Source organism: Serinus canaria, chromosome 6 (genome assembly GCF_022539315.1).
Source record: "Serinus canaria isolate serCan28SL12 chromosome 6, serCan2020, whole genome shotgun sequence".
NCBI classification, from domain to species: domain Eukaryota; kingdom Metazoa; phylum Chordata; class Aves; order Passeriformes; family Fringillidae; genus Serinus; species Serinus canaria.
In genome coordinates, this window is record NC_066320.1 from 29,890,455 (window position 1) to 29,914,246 (window position 23,792).

The 23,792-nt window shown below is 41.6% G+C and overlaps 3 protein-coding genes across 4 annotated transcripts in view; 1 reads left to right on the top strand and 2 right to left on the bottom strand.

Annotated features, from left to right (window-relative positions):
* Nucleotides 1–8,187, top strand: part of INPP5F (inositol polyphosphate-5-phosphatase F) — a 40,389-nt gene extending 32,202 nt beyond the window's left edge. The window contains exons 14-20 of the mRNA XM_030240970.2: nt 1,031–1,148; nt 1,658–1,856; nt 2,723–2,794; nt 2,888–2,961; nt 4,176–4,304; nt 5,045–5,132; nt 5,588–8,187. Coding sequence (XP_030096830.2) covers nt 1,031–1,148; nt 1,658–1,856; nt 2,723–2,794; nt 2,888–2,961; nt 4,176–4,304; nt 5,045–5,132; nt 5,588–6,692 — 1,785 coding nt within the window. The 3' untranslated portion in view covers nt 6,693–8,187. The remainder of the gene's footprint in view (nt 1–1,030; nt 1,149–1,657; nt 1,857–2,722; nt 2,795–2,887; nt 2,962–4,175; nt 4,305–5,044; nt 5,133–5,587) is intronic.
* The window catches only part of TIAL1 (TIA1 cytotoxic granule associated RNA binding protein like 1), a 256,506-nt gene that overhangs the window by 97,770 nt on the left and 134,944 nt on the right, over nt 1–23,792 (bottom strand). The window contains exon 1 of one of the 2 annotated variants that reach the window (XM_050976377.1): nt 8,156–8,159. The exons of the other annotated variant lie outside the window; for it this stretch is intronic. The gene's annotated coding sequence lies outside the window, so the exon portion shown is untranslated. Of the gene's footprint in view, nt 1–8,155; nt 8,160–23,792 lie in introns of those variants that run through there. 2 annotated transcript variants of the gene reach the window in all.
* MCMBP (minichromosome maintenance complex binding protein) lies at nt 9,384–23,763 on the bottom strand. Its single transcript, XM_009087135.4, is given in 17 exon segments — nt 9,384–9,761; nt 10,028–10,116; nt 10,491–10,655; nt 11,200–11,333; nt 13,162–13,327; nt 14,035–14,152; nt 15,251–15,374; nt 16,200–16,369; nt 18,150–18,250; nt 18,997–19,148; nt 19,761–19,890; nt 20,354–20,455; nt 20,913–20,954; nt 21,261–21,401; nt 22,898–22,947; nt 22,950–22,982; nt 23,576–23,763. Coding segments are annotated over 17 exon segments (1,902 nt in total). The 5' UTR covers nt 23,634–23,763; the 3' UTR covers nt 9,384–9,634.

Below are 23,792 nucleotides of genomic sequence, written 5' to 3' on the forward strand. Positions count from 1 at the left end.
TTGCTCTGTACTTCTACTGCTTTGAAAAATCATAGAATGTGAGGTATTTGCTGGTGTAACTGGAGGAACAAATTTTAGTAGTGTTTGCATTTGGCCTAGGAAAAATCATTATGGTGGAAATGCTTAACACTTAAATCTGTCTTTAAATATCTCTACTGAGCTTTGATGAGTTGATTGCACTAATATTTAAAAAAAAATACAAAAAACAGCCTGACATGCTGGTTTTCTTTGAATATATTGAACTTTAAATCTGAAGTGCAGACCTCAACTTATAGATCTAAATTTTCAGGCCTTCTGCTGGAAGATTTCTCCACTCACTGTTGAGTTTCATGGATTTAAATGAATTCATTTTAATTGTGGTATTTCTTTTAATTTGAAAGTGAAACACATTTGAAATATTCTTCATAGGAGTTGATGTGGCTTTTAGAAATGCTCTGTGCCATTGTGTCTCTGAAAATAGAATCCTCTAATGAAGTGTAACTACAAAAACAACTTTTTATTCAAATTCTAAGCCTTCCATGGCCTAGAAACTTTCTTTTGTTTCTGAGGTTGTGAGGATATGTGCTGCTTTCCCCCTGTTATGTTTGTCTTGCTTTGGTAGCAAAAGCAGTGAGATGAAAACCAGTTTTCAGTAAGCTTCAGTCTTCTCTACTGTTCCACTTGTGTTCCTTTTACATTAAAGGCCAGAAAGTAAAGGGATTTTTTCTTTTGGAGGTATTGAAGCATCACAGTGGTTGATATATTGAAAGTCCTGCTTCAGTGTTAGCTGGCTTATATGTCCAGATTTGTCTTCTGTTGCAATTTCCTACTGAAATTGTAAGTCAAAACCAGAGGATTCTCTTCAGAGTCAATGGCAGAAGATGCTCTTTTGAAAAAAAAAAATTATTTTCAACTTCTATATGAAATAGTTACTTGAAGATAATGCCTGAGTTGCCATCTATTCAGTTCTGAATTTCAGAGTGCCAAATCCTTTCAGCTGAGCCTGCTGCTCCAAATTTTGATGTAAAGATTTGCATGTTGTGTGTGACAGGGTGACTTCACGAGGACTGGTGAAAGAAAGCTGGCAGGGGTGATGAAGGATGGAGTGAACTCTGCAAACAGATACTACCTGAATCGTTTCAGGGATGCTTACAGGCAAGCAGTCATAGGTAAGAGCACAATTTCAACCCAGCTGAGCTGTGGTCTTTAGAAAAGATTATTAAATCATATTGGTATCGTCTTTCTGACTGATTTTTTTTTTTTTTCCTCTCCTGTTGCTTAAAGCACTGTGAGGGGGGTACATGTCTGTATTGGACTCTGTAAGGAACAGTCTCCTTTTGGAATTTAGGCATCTTTCAATTCAGAGGGATTGCAGGCTGTGTGACTCATTGGAGACTTTGCCCAAGCCTTCATTTTAGCACTAAATGTCTTGTAGCATCTCTTCTTTTTTAAAGACAAAGTTACATTTATGTAGCAAGTATCTTTTAAAATTGTGAGGAACTCTTGTTTTCCATTGAAAGTAGAGTTACACCTTCTGAGTGTTCAGTTAAGGAAACATTCTCTTCAGAAAGACTACCAAGAGCATCATTAAAATGCAGCATTTGGAAGGAATTTACAAACTCTTGCCATGTATCACTTTTAACTGTGTCTTGCTTGATATTTCCTGGGATTTATTTAGATTTGATGCAGGGCATCCCTGTGACAGAGGACCTGTACTCCATATTTACAAAGGAGAAGGAGCATGAAGCCCTGCACAAGGAGAACCTGAGGAGCCACCAGGAATTGATCAGCCAGCTGCTGCAGAGCTACATGAAACTGCTCTTGCCAGATGATGAAAAATTCCATGGAGGGTGGGCACTCATTGACTGTGACCCAAGGTTTGTTGAACAAAGTTAAAATTGATCAGCTGCTACTCTCACACCTCTGTTAATTACTGCAGATGTTAAAAGGTTTTGAGAGCTGATGTGTGGACAGTTCTGTAGAAGAGGACAAGAGTGCTTGGAGGGTTGAATACTTGTAGTTGTAAAGGGAAAAATCCTCTAAACATGTGCTTTTCCCAAAGTGCCATAAAAATGGTGCATGCTGGAATGACTTTTGAGAGATCATCTGGAAATGGATGGATGTGGGTAATTTTGCCAAAATGTGGCAGGTCTCATGAAGAGAACTTGTGGAACTAAGGGTTGTTAAAAGGGAGTGCTTGAGGAGCTGTTGTTTCTTACTGCTTTATAGGGAAAGTGTAGCTGAACTGATCAGATTGAATCCTTGGGGAGTGAGTCAGCAGTTGGACAGTCTGGATTTCTGTTTGTGGAAAGTAACGAGCATAAACTCTGAACTTCACTTTTTATCAAGTTCAGAGTTCAGGAGCTTGCAAGAGAAAAATACTGGTTAGATCTCCTGCAGGTTAAACTTCAGCATCTAAAAATAGCAGAGCAGGTTGTTCTGACAGCTATTCAATTCAGGGCACAGACTCCTCACCCTCACTGAGTCTGAGGTATTTTTCCATTTCTCTGGTAGCATTTTTAATAGCTTGTGGGCTTTCTATTTATTTTTGGACCTTCTGCTGACGTATTTGAGCTCAGGTTTGAGAGAGACTGTTGCTTACATGGATTTGATAACACACTGTGATTGAAACTTCTTGTAACTTGTGTTCAGCTCCTAGAGAGCGTCCCCAGAACACACTGGGCACAGGTTACAGCTCTGCAAACAAAACCTTCTACCCTGTATTTATTTTCCTTCCCTTCAGTCTCATCGATGCCACTCATAAGGATGTGGATGTGCTGCTTTTACTTTCAAATTCTGCCTATTATGTGGCCTAGTAAGTGACTACTTTCCCTTCCTATGTGTAGTTTATTTTAGTAGCTCTGCTTTAGATGAGCAGGAAGCACTAAATTCTGTTTGTTTTTTCTAGTTACGATGATGAAATCGACAAAGTGAATCAGTACCAAAGGTTAAGTCTTGAAGCTCTGGAAAAAATAGAAATAGGTAAGAAAACAGTCACTCTGTGTCTTTTTTGGAATGCTCTTAACAACGGCTTGAGCACTTATCAGAGCATCCTACAAGTGTATTGAAGCAGCAGTCCTTGAAGTGTGGCACTTACCCTGGGCACCCCACCCAGAAATGGCCCCTCAGGCTGGGAACAGCTGCCAGGCTCTTCCTGCTGCTGGAAATGGAAGCTTTGATCACTGCAAGGGTTCTAAAATTTTCCCTCTTTTAAACTCCTGAAAGAGCCACAGAGTCATCCAAACAGATTTCATTATTTATCAAATGGCAGTAACAATTTTGCCAACTTCTGTAATGAGTCATGGGTTTGTGCATTCAGGGCTCTCCTCCTTTGATCCAAACACAGCAACTGGCTCAGAATTGTACTTCAGATATTTCACAGCTTTAGAAAACTTCTTTCTCAAGGGCTGATAACAGACATGCTATTACAAAAGCACCTTGTTATGTTGATTTAACTTACTTGCTATAGAGTGTAACATCTGCAGGCTAAATCCAGCATTTTCTGCTGGAAGCATGAAAGATGTCTTTGAATCATGAAACAGGTGATTTAACTGGGCAGAAGGGAGTGTGTGGCCTCCTGATGGAGTTTAATCCTCCATTACACAACACACAGTGATTTCATCATCCCCTGACTAACTTTCACTGTATCTGTGCAATTTCTGAGCATTCAGGGGAAAGGTCTCCCTCACTTGTGTATTGGGGAGATTTGTGTCCTGAGGCACAGAACAGAGTCCAACATCTACATCCACACCTCATTTAATGCTGTAGCTTATGCAGTGCACTGAAGAGTTGAAGTACTGGTGTAAATCTTGAAATTTCAATTACATCCCCCTGATAAAAATACTAGCTTTCCCTTTAATCATTGCAGGAAAATTCCCTAGAAAACCCACAGGATGTAAAAAGTGTAGAGCTTTTTTTTTCCCTTCTATTTGAAAGAAGGGAAAAATCTGCAATAAACAATCAGGCTGGATTGTAACAGACACACAGAGAGTCTAATTGCTTTTTGTAAGTTATTGATTGTTTAGTTAATGTGAAAATCTTTCATTTAAAATGTCAGTCCTGCTCTTATGAAAACATGAAGCATTTTAGGCTGAAAAAGACTGTCAGCACTAGATAGCCTTAGGTGCAGGCTCTGCAGTATCTCTTTCAGTGTTTGGTTAAAGATTTCTAAAGATTTCTCCTGGTTTCTCTCTCAGGGCCTGAGCCTACTCTCTTTGGCAAACCCAAGTTCTCTTGCATGAGGCTGCATTACAAATACAAAGAAATGAGTGGATATTTTCACACTCTCAGGGCTGTGGCTCGCAGCCCAGAAGAAGATGGAAAAGGTTTGTGTCCTATGTAGAAGTTTTAGACATAGAAGTGTATCCAGTGTATTGGTGTTTCTCTAAAAAACACTTGTTCCATTGCTCTTAAAATTTTTCCTTCTTCACAAATCACTCCAATAAAATCCTCTTGTGTGACATGGGAAAACAATTTAAAAAATCACTCAGATGTTACTGTTCTAATAGAAAAAAAAAAAATAAGTTTCAGGTACAGCTTTAAAGTAAAACATCTCTCTAGAACTTGAGTAATTTCCCTGTCCAAGTCTTTATTGCTCCAAAAACTTAGAAAATGAAGTTAAAATTAACTCCTAAAGAGGGAAAGAAATCGATTTTTTTAGTGAAATGAGTGTCTGGAAATGTTCTTGCTTGTTGTTTAACTAGATTAAACAAACACTAACAAGGGAAAAAATATCACTTCATACCTGGAGCACTGAGTTTTGTCAGCAAGAATTAGAATAAATAAAATTGCTTCTCTTCCTTCCCCAGATGAGGCAGTGTGGCAGTGATTTGCTGCATGCTGAGTATTTAGGGCTGAAGGAGAGTTTATTCTTTAGGTTTGTTTTGTAAGCTTTAAATCAGAATTGCATCTTGAAGGGCACAACTGCTCTGCAGGGTGAAGGAAAAAAAAGGCAATAAAACCAAACATAATGATGTTAAAATGAGACCTGTTTCTTTGTAGATTGTGTAATATGGGCTTTTAAGGGTGTGTTTAAGGGTCTGACAGGCTGCTGCTTGGATTTCAGACACTCTTCAGTGCATTGCAGAAATGCTGAGAATCACAAAGCAAGCAATGGGAATGGATGTGCCCATTATTGAGAAGAAGCTGGAGAGGTGAGTACCTAAATGATGTGATCCTTCTGTATCCCAACTTTCTTCTTAACTCAGCTGCTTCTCTCAGCTGCGTAGAAAGTGTAGCAAAAAACCATTGTTCTTTTTACAGGTATTGCAGACTGAATATTTTCTAAATCTGGGTACTGAGTACACAAAGTCAGGGTTAAAAAAAAGGAGAATTCAAATCCTTTTTCATCAAAAACTAAAGTGGCTGCAGAAAATGCCTGCTCCCCTTGTTTGGCTACTGTTCTGTATCAACCCTCCTTTGTTGGTTTCAGCTTGATTAACTTATATGGGTACAATACTATTATGTAAAAAAAAGGATTTAATTTATTATTTATGTAAGAAAAGGGTAACTTAGAACTGAAATGTCCATTTCTGTTACAGAAATAGACTGGAAGACAGTGTCCACTTGGTGCTTTGATTGTACATTAAAGATCTTCTTCCTCTTGTAGGAGAAGCAGCAAACCTCATGAAGACATCATTGGCATTCGGTCTCAGAACAGAGGGTCCCTGGCCCAAGGCAAGAATTATTTACTGAGCAAGTTCTCCTCCCTCAATCAAAAGGTGAAACAAACCAAATCCAACGTAAACATCAGCAACCTTCGGAAGCTGGGCAGCTTTGCCAAACCTGAAGTGAAAGTCAATTTCTTGAAGCCAAATTTGAAAGTGAATCTTTGGAAGTCAGACAGCAGCCTGGAAACTCTGGAGAACCCGGGGGTCGATCAGAAAGTCCCGAGCGAATCCGACACAGAAGCCTCAGACAATGACTCCTTCCACTCCGATGACTTCCTGAGCAACTCCAAGTCGGACGAGGAGGGGCAGCTGGGGGGGTCCCTGGAGAACATGGGCCCCACGGACTACGTGCTGCCCAGCTGCGGCATCATCGCCTCGGCGCCGCGCCTGGGCAGCCGCTCGCAGTCCCTGAGCAGCACCGACGTGAGCCTCAGCGTGGCCGTGCCGGCCGGGGGCCAGGACGCTGCCCTGCCTGCTGCTGACAGCGCAGAGCTGGAGCTTGCCAAGCCCATGGATGTGTACTGCCAGAGGTTCGTGCAGGATGCCCAGAGCAAGGGCTGCGATGTGCTGGAGCCTGAGGCTGGTCCTCAAGAGCCCCATCACGCACCGACCCAAGCCGGCAGGAGCGCGGCCAAGAAGGCAGAAGCCAAGGCTGAAGCTGTTGCAGACGTTCCTTCCAGGCCATCGAAGCTGGATGTTCGGTCTTCTGAGCCAAACCCTCAGCTCTTGGCTGTCGGTGGGCCTGACTTGAATAAATCCCACAGGAGCCCGGGCTCTGTGTCTGGGAACCACGAACCAGGACTCCACACCACTCCTTCCCCCGCCGACGGCAGCAGCAGCAGGGCCGTGTCTCCCTTCGCTAAAATCCGCAGCTCCATGGTCCAGGTTGCCAACATCACCCAGGCAGGATTGACTCAAGGGATTAATTTTGCTGTGGCAAAGGTCCAAAAGAGCCCTGCAGAACCAGAAGCTTTAAATGAAATCAAACAAAAAGAACTGAGAGAAATGTTTACGCAATGCCAGACGCGAATAATTCAGATCTAGTTGCTCATTTGGGAAGTGTTCTTCTAGCTGTGGCTTCTAATAAAATAACCCAATGACATCAGGACTATTGTGGCATGAACTGCTACTGGATACTGGGATTGATAATAGGTAATTTGTTTACAAGCAGTGAGAGATGCAAATGAATTTGGTTCTGACCAAGCTTCAGAATTCCCTCAGGCAGGTGAGACAGAACCTGTATAAACCATATTTAAACAGGTAGCTTAGACACTGGGATTCAATAAGCATGCTGTCTTAGATGTGTTGCACAGTTATTTTTTTGAGACTAATTTTGTAGCTCTTCTGAATTATGTAGAAAGTATTTATACTCAAAGGATGATACTGCACTTCTCTGACCTTACTTACCTTGCACTACACCAGCAAAATAAAGTACCGGTAAATTACATTTTATTTATTTTTTGGACTAGTATTTTTACTTGTTTTCAATGAAGTTCTAGATGCAGCTCTCTGAATTGTGCCTCTACAATGGGAACCGACGTGTTTTTGTTGAATTTAAGTATGTTAACCAGAAAGTAAGATTTCTTTGCTATCCTTTTTTTTCCAGACATCCTGGGACACTTTCATTATAGATAAAGCTTAGAGACCCAATCTGAAATACCCACAAGCCTGCAGTGCAAATTTCTTCTGTAGATTGGTTTTTTTCCTCACTTGTTCTGAGTTGAGGGCAAATGAAGCAAATGTCTTTGAATTCTCTTACCCATGTTAAAGCAGTTAATTTTCCTTTTTAATTCCAAACTCTGCCACAATTTGCTCTATTTTTTTGTCTCTGTAAAGCAGGACGAGCCAGATACCTGCCCATCAGGCACTGTGTCCCTCTGTGCTAGGATTCTCTCCAAGTATGAAAAATGATGCAAAATCCCAACTAACATCTAAAGCAGAAGGCCAGTGCACTGCTTTGTAAGATCAGGGTTGCATTAGAGCATAGCTGTCAGCATCTACTCAAGACCAAATTCCTGACCAGCTCCAGCTTTGCACCTCCCAGGGTGGAGCATCTGCTCATGCTGGGAACTGGATAAAAAACCCCTTTGCTCTGTGTGTCCAAGGATTACTTCTCTCAAATCCTCCTTCCCAGGAATGCCTTGCCATGCCATTCCAGTCTAGGACCTTGTCCAGAAGCTGCTGTGAAGCAGGACCTTCCTGTGCTGTGGTTTGTGACTGTAAGCACCCTGACAGACCCAGTGCCTCTGTCCTCGTCCCTGTACTGTAGATAGGCTGCACGTGGTGTCCCCACAACGTCGTGTCCTGGCCTAGGGTAGCTCTGTGTCTTAGGACTTGTACTGTGTCTGAAATCATTTATCACCTGAAACTTTGATAAACAAATTTGGTTTATTTATTTTATTAAAGTGATGTGGGTTTGGGTTTTTGTTCTTTTTTTGAGTGTCTATACTTGTGGCTATATTTAAAATTAAACTACTGCTGTATTTTAATGTGAGCAATATACATGAGATATTTTAATAAAAAAAGTGGAATCAAAAGATGGGTTTGGTATGTGACGTTAAGGGATGTGGGACTGCAGAGCTCAGGAGGTTTCTTTCAGAATTACAGACACAATCCCCTGGTAGTCAAGGGACACAGCCATTACTTCACTTCTTTATCCTCTTAGAATGGTCCTGCTTTTCTGGGCAACTTGTGCCAGGGCCTCACCACCCTCACAGGGAAGAACTTCTTCATATTTTATCTAAATCTATCCTCTGTTAGTTTGAAGTCATCACCCCTTGTCCTGTCCCTCTCCGTCTCCAGTTCAGTGTCCTTCCAGCTTGGGAACTGCCCCAACCCTGGCTATGAAATATTGGAGATGGCAATGAGCACAAAAACATCCCCTGAGGCAATCTTAGAACCCAAGCCTGCATTCCAGCCCAGCTGCCTTTTCAAAAGTGTTAATTTCCTTCCTCATTTGTTCAGTTGCTTCACTTGACAGTAATACATCACAAGTCAGACAAAACCATGAATATTCATTTTTAGTGTTGAAAAAAAAAGAAAAGAAATAAGCTCTAAGTGATTTGAAACAGCACCAAGCTTGGCTCAAGTTTAGAATACAGAAAAAATGTTTCTCATAATACGTACTCATTATTAGTGTGAAGAGACAAAATATCCAGATTGGCTGTATAGAAAAAGCCCTCATGTTGAGACCAGGAAAATGCCATAAAAAAAGGGGTTCCTATCCCTGTGATTTCAATCAGCAGAAAGCATTAAGTAAACCATTTAAACACCCTGCAGTACTGCCAAGGTAGAAAGTAAAGATGTGCTTTGTTTGAGCACAGGAGTATCACCCATTGTCCAGTCATTGTGAGGTTTTTTTAAGAAGCTGTACCAGGACAAAGCTCATTGGAGACATTTGAGAAGTCATGGTCTGCTCTAAGCACAAGGCAAATATATTTCATACCTGAGTTGGTCAAATCACTGCTTGGTACCACACAGTGCTTGATATCATCACAATGATGCTGCTGCTGCTGCTCTGAGTGTGACCTGCCCCAGCTCACAGAACAGCACAGAGAGTGAAGTCAGCACTTCTTCCAGCTGCAGCTGCTGGCCAGCTGAGAGCTCTGATCCTCACAAATCAACCAAGCAGAAATTAGAGCACAAATGTCCTCCAGAACAGAGCATACCACTGCTATACATGAAGGGCTCTGGCTTAACTTCTCTTATTATTAAAGGGACTAAGTTTACACAATCTCAGTATTAAAGTTTAATATCAAACAATTTGCTCAATGTTACCAATTTTCAATTACAAAACAGGGTCCAAAAAAATTCCATAAAATATGTTTAGGTGGCTGAACAGAGTTAAGCGCGTTCAGACTGCAAGGGTAAATATCCATAACTTTTTGGTATAAATTATCTACAAAAACTGGTATAAACAATATTCCAATCTTAGTATGGGTTCCACCTAGGATTAGAGACATTTTCAGGGTGACATCCAGCAGGTGTTAAAGTTCATTGCCATTGACACATTGCTGCTGCTGCAGCCTGGCCTTGCGCAGCGCCTCCAGCTGCTTCGCTCGCAGCCACCTCTCCCTGGACAGCGTCGTCTGCCCCGCGCTGAGCGACAGGAACCTGGGGAGCACAAAGAGCCAGTCAGGAACAGCTCCTGCAGCTGCTGCAACCAGCACAGCTCCAGCCCAGCACAGCTCCAGCCCAGCTGGCCTTTGGGAGTAAGAAAGCATAGAATGAAAGTTAGGCAAAGTATTCCTGCCCTTAGAGGAACAAGGCAGAGGAGATTCTGTCTGGCTAGTCAGAGACAATTCAGCTGCAGACCAAGTGCTGGCTCAAGGTGGAGCTTGCTGGGAAGCCCTGAGTGGTGACAGGAGCACCACACCCACCTGGCCACCAGCAGCATTTTGTGCAGGTCATCGGCCGTGACGCTCTCGGGGTTGTTCTTGCGCATTTCCACAAAATCTTCCTCCACTGCCTGGAACAACACAGCGTGGAATTATGGAGCAAAAGCAGGAGATAAGAATACTGTAACAACCTTTGGATTTCAACGTTTCAACTCATTGCTGTCCAGAAGTGCACCTGAGAAAAACCAGGCTCCTTCTCATCATTGAAAAGAACCCATTTGCAAAATGAGTGTTAGAAAGCAGGTTACATGTGCTGTTCCTTATCTGTAATAAATTCAGTATATACTTTACAAACCCTTGAAGGCACAGTCAAGATGTGAAAACGCTTCTATCTGGGTTTTGTAAAACTTAAAGGTGAATCACTGACAGGGCAAGTACTGTAACTGTCTACTAAGGTGCTTTCTATCCAAACAGACCATTGAAAACATGAGGGAAGTGTCCCTACCTTGGTCACCTCATCAGATATACTGTAGTCCAGCAGCCTCAATAAACTCAGGTAAATTCGGAATTTGTTCAGCACAGAGGGCAGCACTGCAGTGAGGAGGCTGCTCATGTACTCTTCCATGTTCGGGGGAATTATCTGTGGCTGTAAGTGGACTTGGCAATCTGACTGAAAGAGAAAATCACATTTCATCTCTTTCCACATCCCACTATTTTTTATTCCAAGACTAATTTAGGCTCTGAAGCAGCAGAAATCACTATTTCCCAGAACTAAGGTAAGATAATTCTTGAAACATTCCTCAGCTCACGTTTTGAACAGCTCCTGATTGAAGCAGCAGAGCCAAGGCTCAGTGGACAAAGCTGGCATGTCAGAGAGCTGGTTTGCAAGCTCTGGCTACTGCAGGGGCAGTGCCACATCTGTGCCCATCACCTCAGAACCCACCATGCCTGAGGGAGGCCTGGAGAGCAGCACTTCTCTGCAGCTTTACCCACCCTGGGTCCTTCACCACCTCACCCTCCCTGTTCAGAAAGGAGGAGGGAAGCTCCATCTCTGTGTTTTCCGGCCACGAGGGAGAAGGCAGCAGCTACTGCCAGTGTCACACCCTCCCTGGTCACAAGACACGTTTCCTGTCCCCACTTGTCCCTGGCAGGGCCTGCTCTGGCAGCAGCTGCCAGCTGCAGCTCCCCAGCAGAACTGGAAGCCCCTCCCATACCGGCAGGAGTGAGCGGCCCTCGGAAGTGATCAGGACATTAATGTTGCATGGGAATTCCATCCGGTGGTAATTGAAGTCATAATCCACCTTCTGCCAAGTGATCAGGTTACCAAGGGCTGTCACATTATGGACACCTGCAAGAGCAAGAACAAATTCCTTGAGCATTTGACCAAAACAAACGTCAGCCCTGATTTTTGTTTCCCCATCTGTCTTTGAGGAGCAGCAAGCAGAAGGATTCCTGCAATCACCCTGTTCCTTCTTGTGTCTGAGGCTGTCTCCAGACAGAGACAACCACTTCTTAATGTGAATCAAAATTAAGAATTCTTGATTTCAGGCCTAAACTTTGTCTGGCTTAGCACATTAGTACATGAGTTCATACCTCATGTCTTCATTGGCCCTACAAAGCCAGGTATCTATTTAGAGAGAAAAAACAAAAAAGAAATCTCTCCTCAAAAGCAGAAAAAAATTACCAGTTTAATTTTACCAATTTTTTAAATAGTACTCACTTGCCTTACCTGGAATTAAGTTATTTAAAATATAAAATGTTAAAATTGACAAATTAACTGGTTGACTCTTGAAATTCTCACTTTGAAATACCAACATGTACCTGACAAACTGAATTTCTCTTCAGCAGTTACTGCATCAAATGACAAAATTACTGTTACGGTTTTGCCTTTAAATACTTAGTAATAATTCAGTATACTGTAAATAAAAGTTAGCAAATAAAGGCAAATTTATTATTAGATATTAGGGTTGACTTCTGGGACATTTTTCCATTTGAAGTTTCTAAGCTGTGGCTTCTAAGAGTTTCAAACCAACTACTACATCTGAAGACACTCTTTTCTAGGATTAGATTTTGTTCCCAATGTTGCTGTAAGAAATGAAAAATTTTTACTTCCTTAATCTAAATTCAGTAGAAAACAATATCACATCAGCAAAAATGAAATAAAATTACCAAGCCTTTATTATCTGCAACTTTTAATACCTAAAATATTATTTTTCCACTAAATGCTGAGCATTTTTAGACATTACAGACAGACATTTTAGAAAACCTATAAACCAGAACAGCAAGAACTCTCTCTAAATGGGAGTTTATAATATTTTAAATTTTTTTTTTTTGGAAACAGACAGTGCAAAGCTTGTTTGCTTTTTTTTTGCTTTTGCTAATTTTACTATTTTCTGTAGCAAAATTTTGTAGCTTTACTAAAGCTGAGTAGCAAAAAAACCTGAAAACTCAAAAGCAATTGAATAATTTTAATTCACAACTTTTAAGAGTAATTAAGTAATTAAAAAAACTAAAGCAGCTTTCTCCAGACAGCATTTTTATTTTAAAATTAAGTTACTTGCAGTGATTCCTGTTGTTGTTTCACAGGATCTCCTGAGCTGGAAGGGACCCATAAGGATCATTGGGCTCCAACTGCTGGCCCTGCACAGGACAGCCCCAGGACTCAAAGACACCTGGACTGTGCATTCTCCAGGTATTGTGCTTTTAATGCAACTCAGCTCTTTTATGTGAGTTATAATTAAATTAATTTCTAAAGCTCTGCTGAAAGCATGCCACAGAGTGCTACATCAGCTTGTAAAACAGAATCCCCACTGTTTTTAACACAGTAATAGCAATCTTTTTTCTCCAGTTCTCAGGGATGGTTTCCAGATATACAGTAAAAATATAGAGCATAAGGCATCAGCATATGCTTTGCCCACTTCATGCACTATCACAGGAAACTGAAAGGCCACTCCAATGAATCAGAGTTATTTTGGTAATAAAGAATTCTCCCAATTTGTCTTAAGTTGGCTGAGAAGGCTGCAGGAAGCTGCTTCAAATTGATGCAATAGGATGTAGAAACGACAAACAGTTTTGCAATAGACCCCTTATCAGCAGGACACGATTATCACCGCTGTCTTAAAACACAACAGCTTTCAACCTCCTAAATGAGACTGCAGACAGCAAAAGCTGTGTACCTGCTGTGTCCAGCTGTCCCTGCTCCAGCTGGGTCTCATCTATGACCAGGGAGGTGTTGCTGGCCAGCTGCAGCAGCCCGCTGACCAGGCGGTTGGCCGTGTAGTCCTTGTGAGGGATGAAGCGCGAGTGGTTCATGCTCTCGATGCTCATCCGGAGGTGGTAGGACTGCAACGAGAAACAAACCATCAGCACCTGGGCTGTCCTCCAGCCTCCCCAGGGAATGCTGCTTCCTGCAGCTACAGCTGGGCTGGGAGCCTGCACAGCAAAGCACAACTTGTCACTGCAATGCTTTATCCCAAATATTCAAATGCTGTATACTTAAAAATTTCCCAAAGGAAAATACTGCTGTCAGGAACTCCTATCACTGTTCTACACATCTAGGATGAGCTCAATAAAAAATGATTTATTGCAGCAATACTGTTGGTGTGACCCCAAACTGAATTACTGTGGCTTTTCTGCAGAACAGTATCCACAAACTTTAGTAAACCCTAATGACACCATAATTAAATAACCCAAATGTCTAAACATATCAATCCAGAAAGATCAAATAAAGGCAGCATCTGCCTATCAGTTCAATACCCCTCAGGAGACTATTTCATTGCATATTCATCCTAGATGATGAGGCACACAGACTTCAACAGGCCAGCCTCACCTCTATTGTTACCTGCTCTCTACCTGGGGAGCAGGAAAGCATTTCAGCCTGCCTTGACCAGGTTGGATCAGTGAGAACAGGTCCCCCAGACCAGCCCAGGCACAGCCCCATCTCTACTGTTACCTGCTCTCTACCTGGGGAACAGGAGAGCATTTCAGCCTGCCTTGACCAGGCTGGATCAGTGAGAACAGGTGCCCAGCCCTGCCCAGGCAATGCTTACTGCTGGCACCAGCTGCTGGATGAGGCGGTACAGGTGCTCCGTGAAGGTGCTGCTCCGGGGACAGCCGCTCAGGTTGACGGTGAATTTTCCCAGAGGAAGCACATCCCGTCTGCCATAGCTGCACCAAAAGCAGCACAGGTTAGGCAAACACCTGGCTAACACTGGGTACAGGTGTCATTCAGCTGGAGCACTGTGTGGTGTCTCTCTCTGACAGCCAGCAGGATTTCAGAACACACACACACCCCCCAAAAATCAGCAAGCTCCTCTGCCTTCCTTCTGCAGTGCCCAAGGAGCACTGAAGCTGCTCCTCACAGCACCACACAAAAGCAGTAATTTACAGTGCTTGGCACCCTGCAATGGCCTTCCAGTCGTTCTGTTCTCCCTGTACTCTGTTGTTACTGGGTGAACACACTCCATTCTTTTCCTTTCTGCTGCCCAATCTCAACTTCCCTCCTTATCACACTTGTTCATCTCCTTTACCTGCCCTCAGCTTTCCTCTCCCTCGTCTCACTGTGTATCATCTCCCCATTCTTGACAACTCTCAACCTTTTTGTGATACCAGCTAAGAGAGAAAATACATTCTAAGTGTTGGAACATTCACAGTCCCACAAAAAAAACCAAAAAAAACCCTCATTTTGATTTTGAAGACTAAAATGACTAACATTTAATTTGGGCCTGACAACATTAATATCTGAAGTTTCACACTTAAGATTTTAATGAGTCAAAGGTGGCTGCTCTTTTACCCAGAGACAGAAATTTATTCTTATGTTGATTAAACTATCACATGCTAAATAGGTCACTTGAACTTACCATTAAACAGGTTTACATTAAATTAAACTCCCAGAATATACCTAAGCAATAATTCCTGCAGTCAGGAAATGCTGTCTTTGGGAAGTCAGTGGCCTGTCCTACTCAGAAGAAGCCAGAGGCAGAAATATGTTATTGTACCTCTGAATAAAAGTGTCTTGGAGATTTTGTCAGCTCTCAAAGCAGCATTGAAAGTATACACTGCCATAAAGCTGGTCTTTTATGATTATTTACTGTTGTTTCAGACACTGAAATCTGCCTTTGTGAGTATTGTGATGGGACAACTCCACCTGGACAAAGTACTACTGAAATAAGTATTATTTAAGCAATTTCTGCCATTTATTTGCAGACTGGTGAAGAACCCCATAGAATAAATACATAAATTCTCAACACACATGTAGATACTTACACTGTGGAAATGAGATGCAGTATCAGGTATTCAGCAGCCAAACTGTCTCCCAAGAGGGCATGGGTAAGGAACCCCAGCAACTCTGCTCTCACTGGTGACAGCTCAGACATGAAATTAGAAACAACTGGCAAAAGAGCAAAGGACAAGTGTCAGAAAATGTTCTTGTTTCTCACTCTCTTCTCTCTATATGAATTTGACTTTCTGTCACAGTTTGATAAAGAAAAATGTTTATTCCAAAGCAGTCAAGGAAAAAACCCCAAATGCTCATTGGTTTTTTCAATTTGTTTTGGATAACCTGAATCACTCAACACTTCCTTGGAAATTATTTTTTAAAAAGATTAGATATTGTATAATACATTTGCAGCAGGGTATAAAGTATTGAGCCAAATTTATAAAATCCATAGCTGCTCCATTTTATATTAAAGGCAGAAAAAAACTTCTTACATATTGCTCAGAACAAGCAATACAAGGCACTCAATGAAGAAAGCTATAAATACCAGAGGTCTGCATGCAATAATTCAGTGAAAAAAATAACAGCCAAGCAAGGAATAGCACAGTTGCTTAAAAGCAGAAGTGCCTTATTTTGTGCACAATATTAGGAGTCTCTATATTATCAATACATTTCTTATATCCAGTACCACACTAAATTGAAAATCTAATTTTCCAGCAATTCACAACTCTGTTTGAAAACAAATCAAACCTTATGGCTGAACAACTTGGTAAAATCCTTGGGCACATAGAATGTAAAACCAAACTCCACATAAATCACTTTTATTTCAGCCAAATAAAAAGGTAAACATCACATAAACACAAACATCTGCATCCTGTGCAGCACTGCATGGTTTTTCCATTTACCAAGATTTAAATTCAAACCCTGCTGGTTGAGGCATTTTGTCTCTGAGCAAAGCAGTATTTGTTCAGATCTCCTGGAAAGTGCCCAGACACTCACAGGTTTTGCTCTCCTCTTCGTTAAGGCAGGCAGGCAGCAAGGGGTTAATGTGTTGCAACTTCTGTGCCAAAATCACATGGATCCTGGGCACTAAGGAGGCCGGGGGGCTGTGCACTCTCTGCTCCTCGGCTGTGTCCATGCACTCCATAGGATCCAGGCTGGAGCTGTCCCTGGGGAGAGGGCACAGCACAGCTGGACTCAGAAACATCCCAGGGGAATTTCTCTCCCTCTGAGCCAGAGCAGCTGGAAGCAGGCCAAGAACAGAGGAACAAACAACATCCGCTCCCAGCTCCTACTGACTCCTCCCACACTCAAACCACCTTCTTCAGGATCTTTATAAACACCACAAATACTGAATCACAATTACAAAATGACAATTTAACACCAAAGCAGGCTTGACCCAAAATATCTGGATTCTATTATTTTCAGAAAATAATCAAGCCATATTTTTCTGAAGGAAAAAACCAAACAACCCAACAAAAAACCCTCAAAACCAAACCTCACAAACAAAATCACATTTATTATTTGTTGCATATAGGCTGTAGCTTCAAGTAAAATATTACACACTGTTCTGTACAGCCTGTACTGAAGTCTAAACAGCAGCTTTTTTAAAAAATAAGGTAATTTATAACATTTGTCTCTGTAAGCACATGTGGGATTGTCATATCCTACCAGGTTCTGGAGCCTGACAAGATCTTCTAGACAGTCTCATCACATCTCTATCACTGGCTGAGTAAAAGAACTGTGAATAAATAAACCCTAATGTACCTCTGCTGGAACCTGGAGGTATTACCTCTTCATTTAAGAGTTCAGATACACAAGCTTTGCTCTCCCTGAAGATGTCTTACAAAATTTTTTCCAGGTGGTTTTCATTTTTCATTTTCATTTTTAGAAAGTAAAATCCCTAAAGTGACTTTATTATATGACAGTAAAATTTAGCACATCTTATTGTACTGGTTTTAAAAACTGTCAGGCTTTATTACTTCAAAGCCACTTCAGCAGTTCATCCACACACTATCCACTCTTTCCATTAAAAGATTTCTTTTGTTTGTATTCAAAATGTTGCTAAATGCCACCATTTTGTCTTGTTACAGAATGACACAGGAAAAAACCCACAAGCACCTGTGACAGAGCAACTGAGCTGTCAGTCTGAGATTAGCTGTCACACAGATGATACTAAAAGCAGCTGACCAGGCTGAGGTAATTTTTAAGAAGTTGGCACTATAAAGGATTCACATTGCACTCTGGGTATCCTACTTGCCAGACAGATGAACAAACTCACCAACAGAAATGATTCAGAGTGCAATGGTTCAAGACATCAGCAATATTTATGTTAGATTTTGGTCAAGAGTTTTATTTTGAAAATTGACTTGCATCCTAAACAATTTTGTATTTTGTCAGGCAAGGAATTGCAGAACAGCAGGTGAAATGGGAAGTTTCTATCAGTGGATTAAGAAGATGAGATACCTTAATTAATGAAAAATCAACCCAATTTTACTCATTTTGGTAACTATCACTCTACATGCAGACACGCAAACTTTTTTCTTATGTTCTTCAGAAATATTTACATTTCTGGTAACAACTTCCATGGACTTAGAAATTACTTTAAAAGGACATTTTATAATCTAAAAGCTTCCTTGAAAGCTTTGTTCACTATTCACTCATTCACTGGAAGTTTAGTACACATGAAAGAGTACAAAACATTTAGCTGTAGAGGCATTTTGTGCTTTACAGACTGTACAGCAAGCTAAAAAAAGATGCACTGGGTATCCAAGGATATGGATGTACCAGAGCACATTGGACTTCAGTTTCCAGGATGCTGGATGTAACACTTTCCTCATCAAGCTATTTTAAAGCAACAAAATTCACTTCTTAAGCATAATTACCATGTACTTACACATTTCCTTGTCTGCTCACTGCAATAAAACCTGCATTTCAGGGCAGCCTTACCTCTCTTCACTGTTCACTATGCTCAGCACTGGGTCCACAGATAGAACACCAAACACCTCCAGCACATCATTGACTTTGAAACTCTCCCAGCTCTCATAGACCTGCCCCAAACAGAAAATAAAAAATAAAATGCTGAGGCAGATGGGCCAGATGCAGGACAGCAGAAAAACTGTCAGACAAAGGAAACTCAGGAGACTCAACTGCGGCCTGAGAACAGTTTGAGTGAAGAGGTCTCCCCTTGCCCTCAGTGTCAGTAAGCTTACACTGGAACAGGGAGTTGTCAGGGAGTTCACAGGAGGTTTATGATTCCATGCTTTTTCTATTGGCATTCTTGGCCACACAAGTCTAAACAATTGTATTCGACTCTGATTCATCAAGATTTGCTAAATAAGAGAGAAGTCAATACAGCAACAGCAGAAATTTTGTGTAAAGTTTCGTAGTAATATAACAAAGCAGTAAATCAAGGACTATTTCAAATTCAATATACAAATGTGTAGTTTATTGGATTTTCAGCTTGGTTTTTCACAGCTGTTTTTCAATTAGAGGAAATATCCTAAAAGAAAAATACCAGCTCAATACCAGCTGCACCCTCAAGCATCTAAGAATGGAATCTTTTTTAAGAAAGTGGGATGAGAAGGTGCAAGCCCTAATAAATGCTGCTGAGGGATTCCAACAATTCAAATGCAGCACTCAAGAAGAGGAACACTGTATTAGTGAAGAATGTAGTTATCTCTGGAAACAAAATTCTGGATTTGAGACACATTTCTGTGCCTACAAACCACTTCAAGGCTGATTCTGTCTGGCTCACTGAGAGCACAGCCCTGCTCATCAGCTCTCCATCTCTCACCTTTACAAGACATGCTGGTCCTTTCTCTCCTGGCAAGGGAAAATTCAGGTCAAGTGGAGGGGAGCAGTTGGGAGAAATGACATGATGACCTGCAGAAGCTTCTGTTTCTAATCTCTTTGGCTCCACACATCCATGGATGTCACCTCCACTGCCTGGAAAACACAGGATTTGCAGGCTTTTCAAACAGAAATGCAAAACTGAACAACTTTCTTCAGTGAGCAACACAGAATAAAACTAATTTAACAAGACATCTGAGACAAGAATATTTAATAATGCAATACACTTGACAGGATATACTTTTAATATGAGAAGTCTCACAAGTGCATATTTTATGTAATCAAGTGAAGTGTGAGACAGAGTACTAGCAAAGATCTATGTGTCTTGGAAATCCAAACATGGCCAGAAATCTGATTTTCAAAATGCAATGTTTAAACTAGGGGAATGGGGTTTTTTTTCCTACCATCCATAGGACTGCAAAGGTAGTATTTTTCTGCACTTCATGTTTAAAAAACCAGGTCAGAATATACATAAAACCCAGTTTATATTAAAAATTTCTGTAGATTGTCAGCAAGTCATACAACACACATATAACACTATAGGCTCTCCCACACTCCTTCAAATCAAACCACTGACTTCAACAAAGCCTCCAAATCATAAAGGCTGCAACAAAAATAATCAAAACAACTGCCAATATTTCAGATTTTAGCAATGAATTTTTGCCAAATCCTGGAAAGATTTTAGAACTACCATTCACCAACTCTTACCCATGTGTTGCTCCTTCTGTTTGGAGGGATGCAGATCCATGTCCTCATCCTCCTCATAGCTCCTCTTGTGGCGACTGGGGGTGTAGGAGGTGGAGGGGCTCACTCGGGCCTGGCTGGCACTGATGTAGGCGTGGGGTCAAGGGTTAAGGAAGGCTCAGACTGAGCAGGGAAAACTCAGCCACACTAAGGTTCAGTTGTTGGTTTTTTTAACAAAATCCTAATCTTAACAGGCTCAGCTACAGGTGTTTTATAGGAGACTCTCACTGTGTAAGTGTCCTGCTGTAGAAAATACCAGTGGTTCAACTGAAGTTTCTCTTTTCCTAAGCATTTGCAACTAGAAATTAACAGAAATTTTCAAGACTCTCCCAAGAAAAAATGTTTACTAAATCAAAACATATGCTCCTAAATTCATTTGTATCCTCTTTGTGCATATTACAAGCCATCAACTTTCTTTTTTTCTCTTTCTACATCTATCACCTCTCCAGATTCACTTAGAAAAGGGAAATTCTAAATAAACTTATTCCTTACATCGAATTAATTAGTTTGTGACCACTGATTGTGTAACAAAACACTGGCTCAGTCAAAAAAGATATTTCTTTGACCCATGCTGATTCACCAGGCACTGGAACACAGTAGAAAGTCTGTCTCTCCGAGGTGACTGTTTGTGAGGAGTTCAAATCAATTTCCTGCTGAGGCTGGAATCCCAAGAGAAATTTTGTTAAAAATCTGATTAGTTTGTTTTCTTTTTTTTTTAAACTAACCCCACAGATTCAGTTACTCAGAAGTTACAATTAACATGTAAGACTACGTAACTCAGGAAAAAGTGAATATATAATGTTTTGATTCAAATAGCACTGCACTACCAAAAGGAATTGTTTTCCATAGCAGACAGCTTCAAGGTCATGGACACTCCGCCCTCCACTCAACCAAAACAAATTTTAAATACAACAGAAACAGCTGGAAGCCTGCTGAAATTAGAATGCCAGTGAGCAGTTATGAATACTCTGCTTTCCAAACCAAAGATTAACTTTGCATTTAGAGCAGTATCTTCAGGAATCCACTGCCAAGTACCAAAGAAGCTCTGTCCCACATAAAACTATAACCTCCCTTCCAATATTTCTTCTCCAAGTTCATATAATTTATATAACTCACCCCACATTCTGCCACATCTCTGTATTTACCAAAATGCAAAACCTGTCAAGAGGGAAAAGGCAATGCAATCATTCTGTTTCTGACAGCATCCTGAACACGAATCACACCAAAATCACTGCAGCCCAAAGTCCCTCACAGACATCCTGCCTAACCTTTCATCATTTTAACATTTTCTATTCCTCAGCAGAAATGTAACAAGTTATGTTTTACTGATGCCACTTGAGCTGAACACAGTTACTATCAGTGTCCACACTCCACAGGTTTAACTCACAAACTAGAGAAAAACAAAGACCAGAATGAGTAAAATGACAAACATTTGCTAAAATAGTAACTCAGTATTTCACTTACACGTGCATTTGTATTTGGGTCAACTGTTTCATACACTCCCATGTAAAACTCAGGATCAAACATATCTTGAACCATGCAGCGAAATTTCACCAAGCTGTTGGGTTTTAGGTAATGTACAGGAACATCATTCAGTGATGGGACCTGTGAAAAAAGAGACTGTTCTATACAACTGGTACCCATTGAGCAGTGCTCTGAAGTGAGCTAAAACCAGCACAAAAACTTAATTCTCTGACCATCCAATATATCCTCCTCCTCAAATCCCTGTATTTATAGCACACTTAATATTTTCTGAGCGAACCTCCCATCCCAATTAAAGCAGTAACAAAGTGTATCTATCCCAACACCTTCCTGCAATGGCTGTTACAGATAATTGTTACAATTCTCAGGCACTTAACAGCTCCCAAATTCTTCCAGTCCCAAATACTGGACTATGAAAGAAGTGGTTATAGGTCACTGGAACTGTATGAAAACTGCACAATATTTGAAACTAACTTTTAAATTTAGAATTATTGCAGCTGCAGGATTAAACAGAATTTATCACTTATCTTATTTCTACTTAACAGCAGTTCCACCATGTGCTATGTACCAGCAGTACTACAGCAATTTGCATGCACAATTTCTTATAACAAAGGCTCCTGGAAAACCTGTATGTTAATTTCCAAGTCAACATTGGGAAAGTCTTTTTCACACAGTTTTACATGACAATGGGAAAATAAAAAGGAAAAAAAAAAATCAATGCCTAAGCACGTGGTATTACTTCAAAGAACTTGCATTATGAATAGGGTTTTCTAAATCTGAAGAGAAAATATTTGTTGAAAAAGCCCACATCCAACATTAAAATGCAACAAAAACCATAAGTGGCCCTACAGGAAGTGGCATTTTAACAAAAGTGTATCCCATCCTGGTCTTTTTGAGTAAGAAAATATGATTTCAATTCCTTCTGATGTTGTAAATTTTACGCAATTTTGCCATTAATGCTTGGATTTAGGCAAACATTCAATACTAAATACAGAATACTTTCACTGACAAAGAAAAATAATTTTCACCTGTGTCATTTCTGCTACAGCCTTTTAGAAAAGTATCAGCTTTTGAACTCAACTATGCACATTTTATTTTTAAAACCTAAATCACAGCTTCCCTGCTAAACTGCACTGACCCAGCCCAATAAAGCACAGTTTTAGTAGGAAAAGCATTTTCTCCTAAAAACCTGAAAGTCCAAGAAACTATTTATTCAACCCATACAAGTTTTGCATTGTGATAAAAGCTCCTGAGAGAAGGGGTTTATAACCAGTAGCTCGTGGTGCACAGTGAGGACTCACACTTCCCCCAAAATGACAAGGTTTGTCATCTCCTGCCATCTACTGACTGTACTACAGAGTGGCAGCGATGGCCTGGGGGAAGGAAGGTGCTGAAGGCAGGGAGGGAGGGACGGGCTGGGATTTCACATCCTGGCTTTGCACTCAGGTTAAGGCAGCCGAGGTGCAAATTCCACATCTCAAAGCCTGGGCTTGAAATTCAGCTGCACGCTTATCATGAAACGGCAGGACTTTATCAAAAGCAAGCCACTGCAATAAAGTGTAAAAAAAAACAAAGCTCAGGAAAAAGTGTAACTCGAGAAGAAAAAAAAACACTCTTACCCAGTTAGTAGCATTATTTTCTTTTAATTTCTCCTTGAAGTATTCGGTTACTTCTTCTCCCAGTCAGAGTTTGGAGCATTTTGGGCTACAAAAAACAACATATCAATGTGCCTATTAACACCACGTAAGAGACTTTTACCCAGCATTCTCCCAGCACATCAAACAAACCCAACTTTCACTTCTATCTTAGGGAAGTAAGTGCATCTCAGACTAATGAGATTTATTCCCCTTGCAATTCACTGACTTCCCATTTCAAGCCCTTTCAGGCCGATCGAGAAGCACAGAGCCATTCCTGGAAGCGAGGGAAAGCTCCGCAACACCCCAGCGGGGAAGGGCAGGAGCCGAGGCACTGCTTTCCACGCCGTGTTGACTATGGAAATTTTAATGTCGGTATTCTTTTAGGGAAGACCAAGCCCAGCACGGAAACAGCCGCTGCTGATAGCGCTGGTACCACCAGCACCGCTCGGCAGCGCGGGCAGACAGCGCGCCTTGCTGCCGGAACCCAGAAATACACGAGATACACGAAACACACGCTGTATACGAGATATATAAGGTATAAAATAGGTACATAAGACACAGAGCCGGCCCCGCCACCACCCCACGAGGGAAAGCGCCGTCCGGTTCCGGGCGCCCCCGGGGCGCTCCCGCAGCCACCCGGGGACGCGGGCCCCGCCTCACCGAAAATGCCCTGCACGATGCTCAGGGGGCTGTTCAGCCAGTCGCCCACGCACGGCATGGCGGGGTCGCGCCTCGCCGCGGGGCTGCCGATACCCTGCGGCCGCCGAGTCCCGCTCGCCTGCCCAGCGCGGGGATCACTGCCGCTTCCTCCTCCTCTTTGCCCTCCTCCTCCTCTTCCTGCGGGAATGGCGGCCGGGCCCGCCTCCCGCCCCTCACG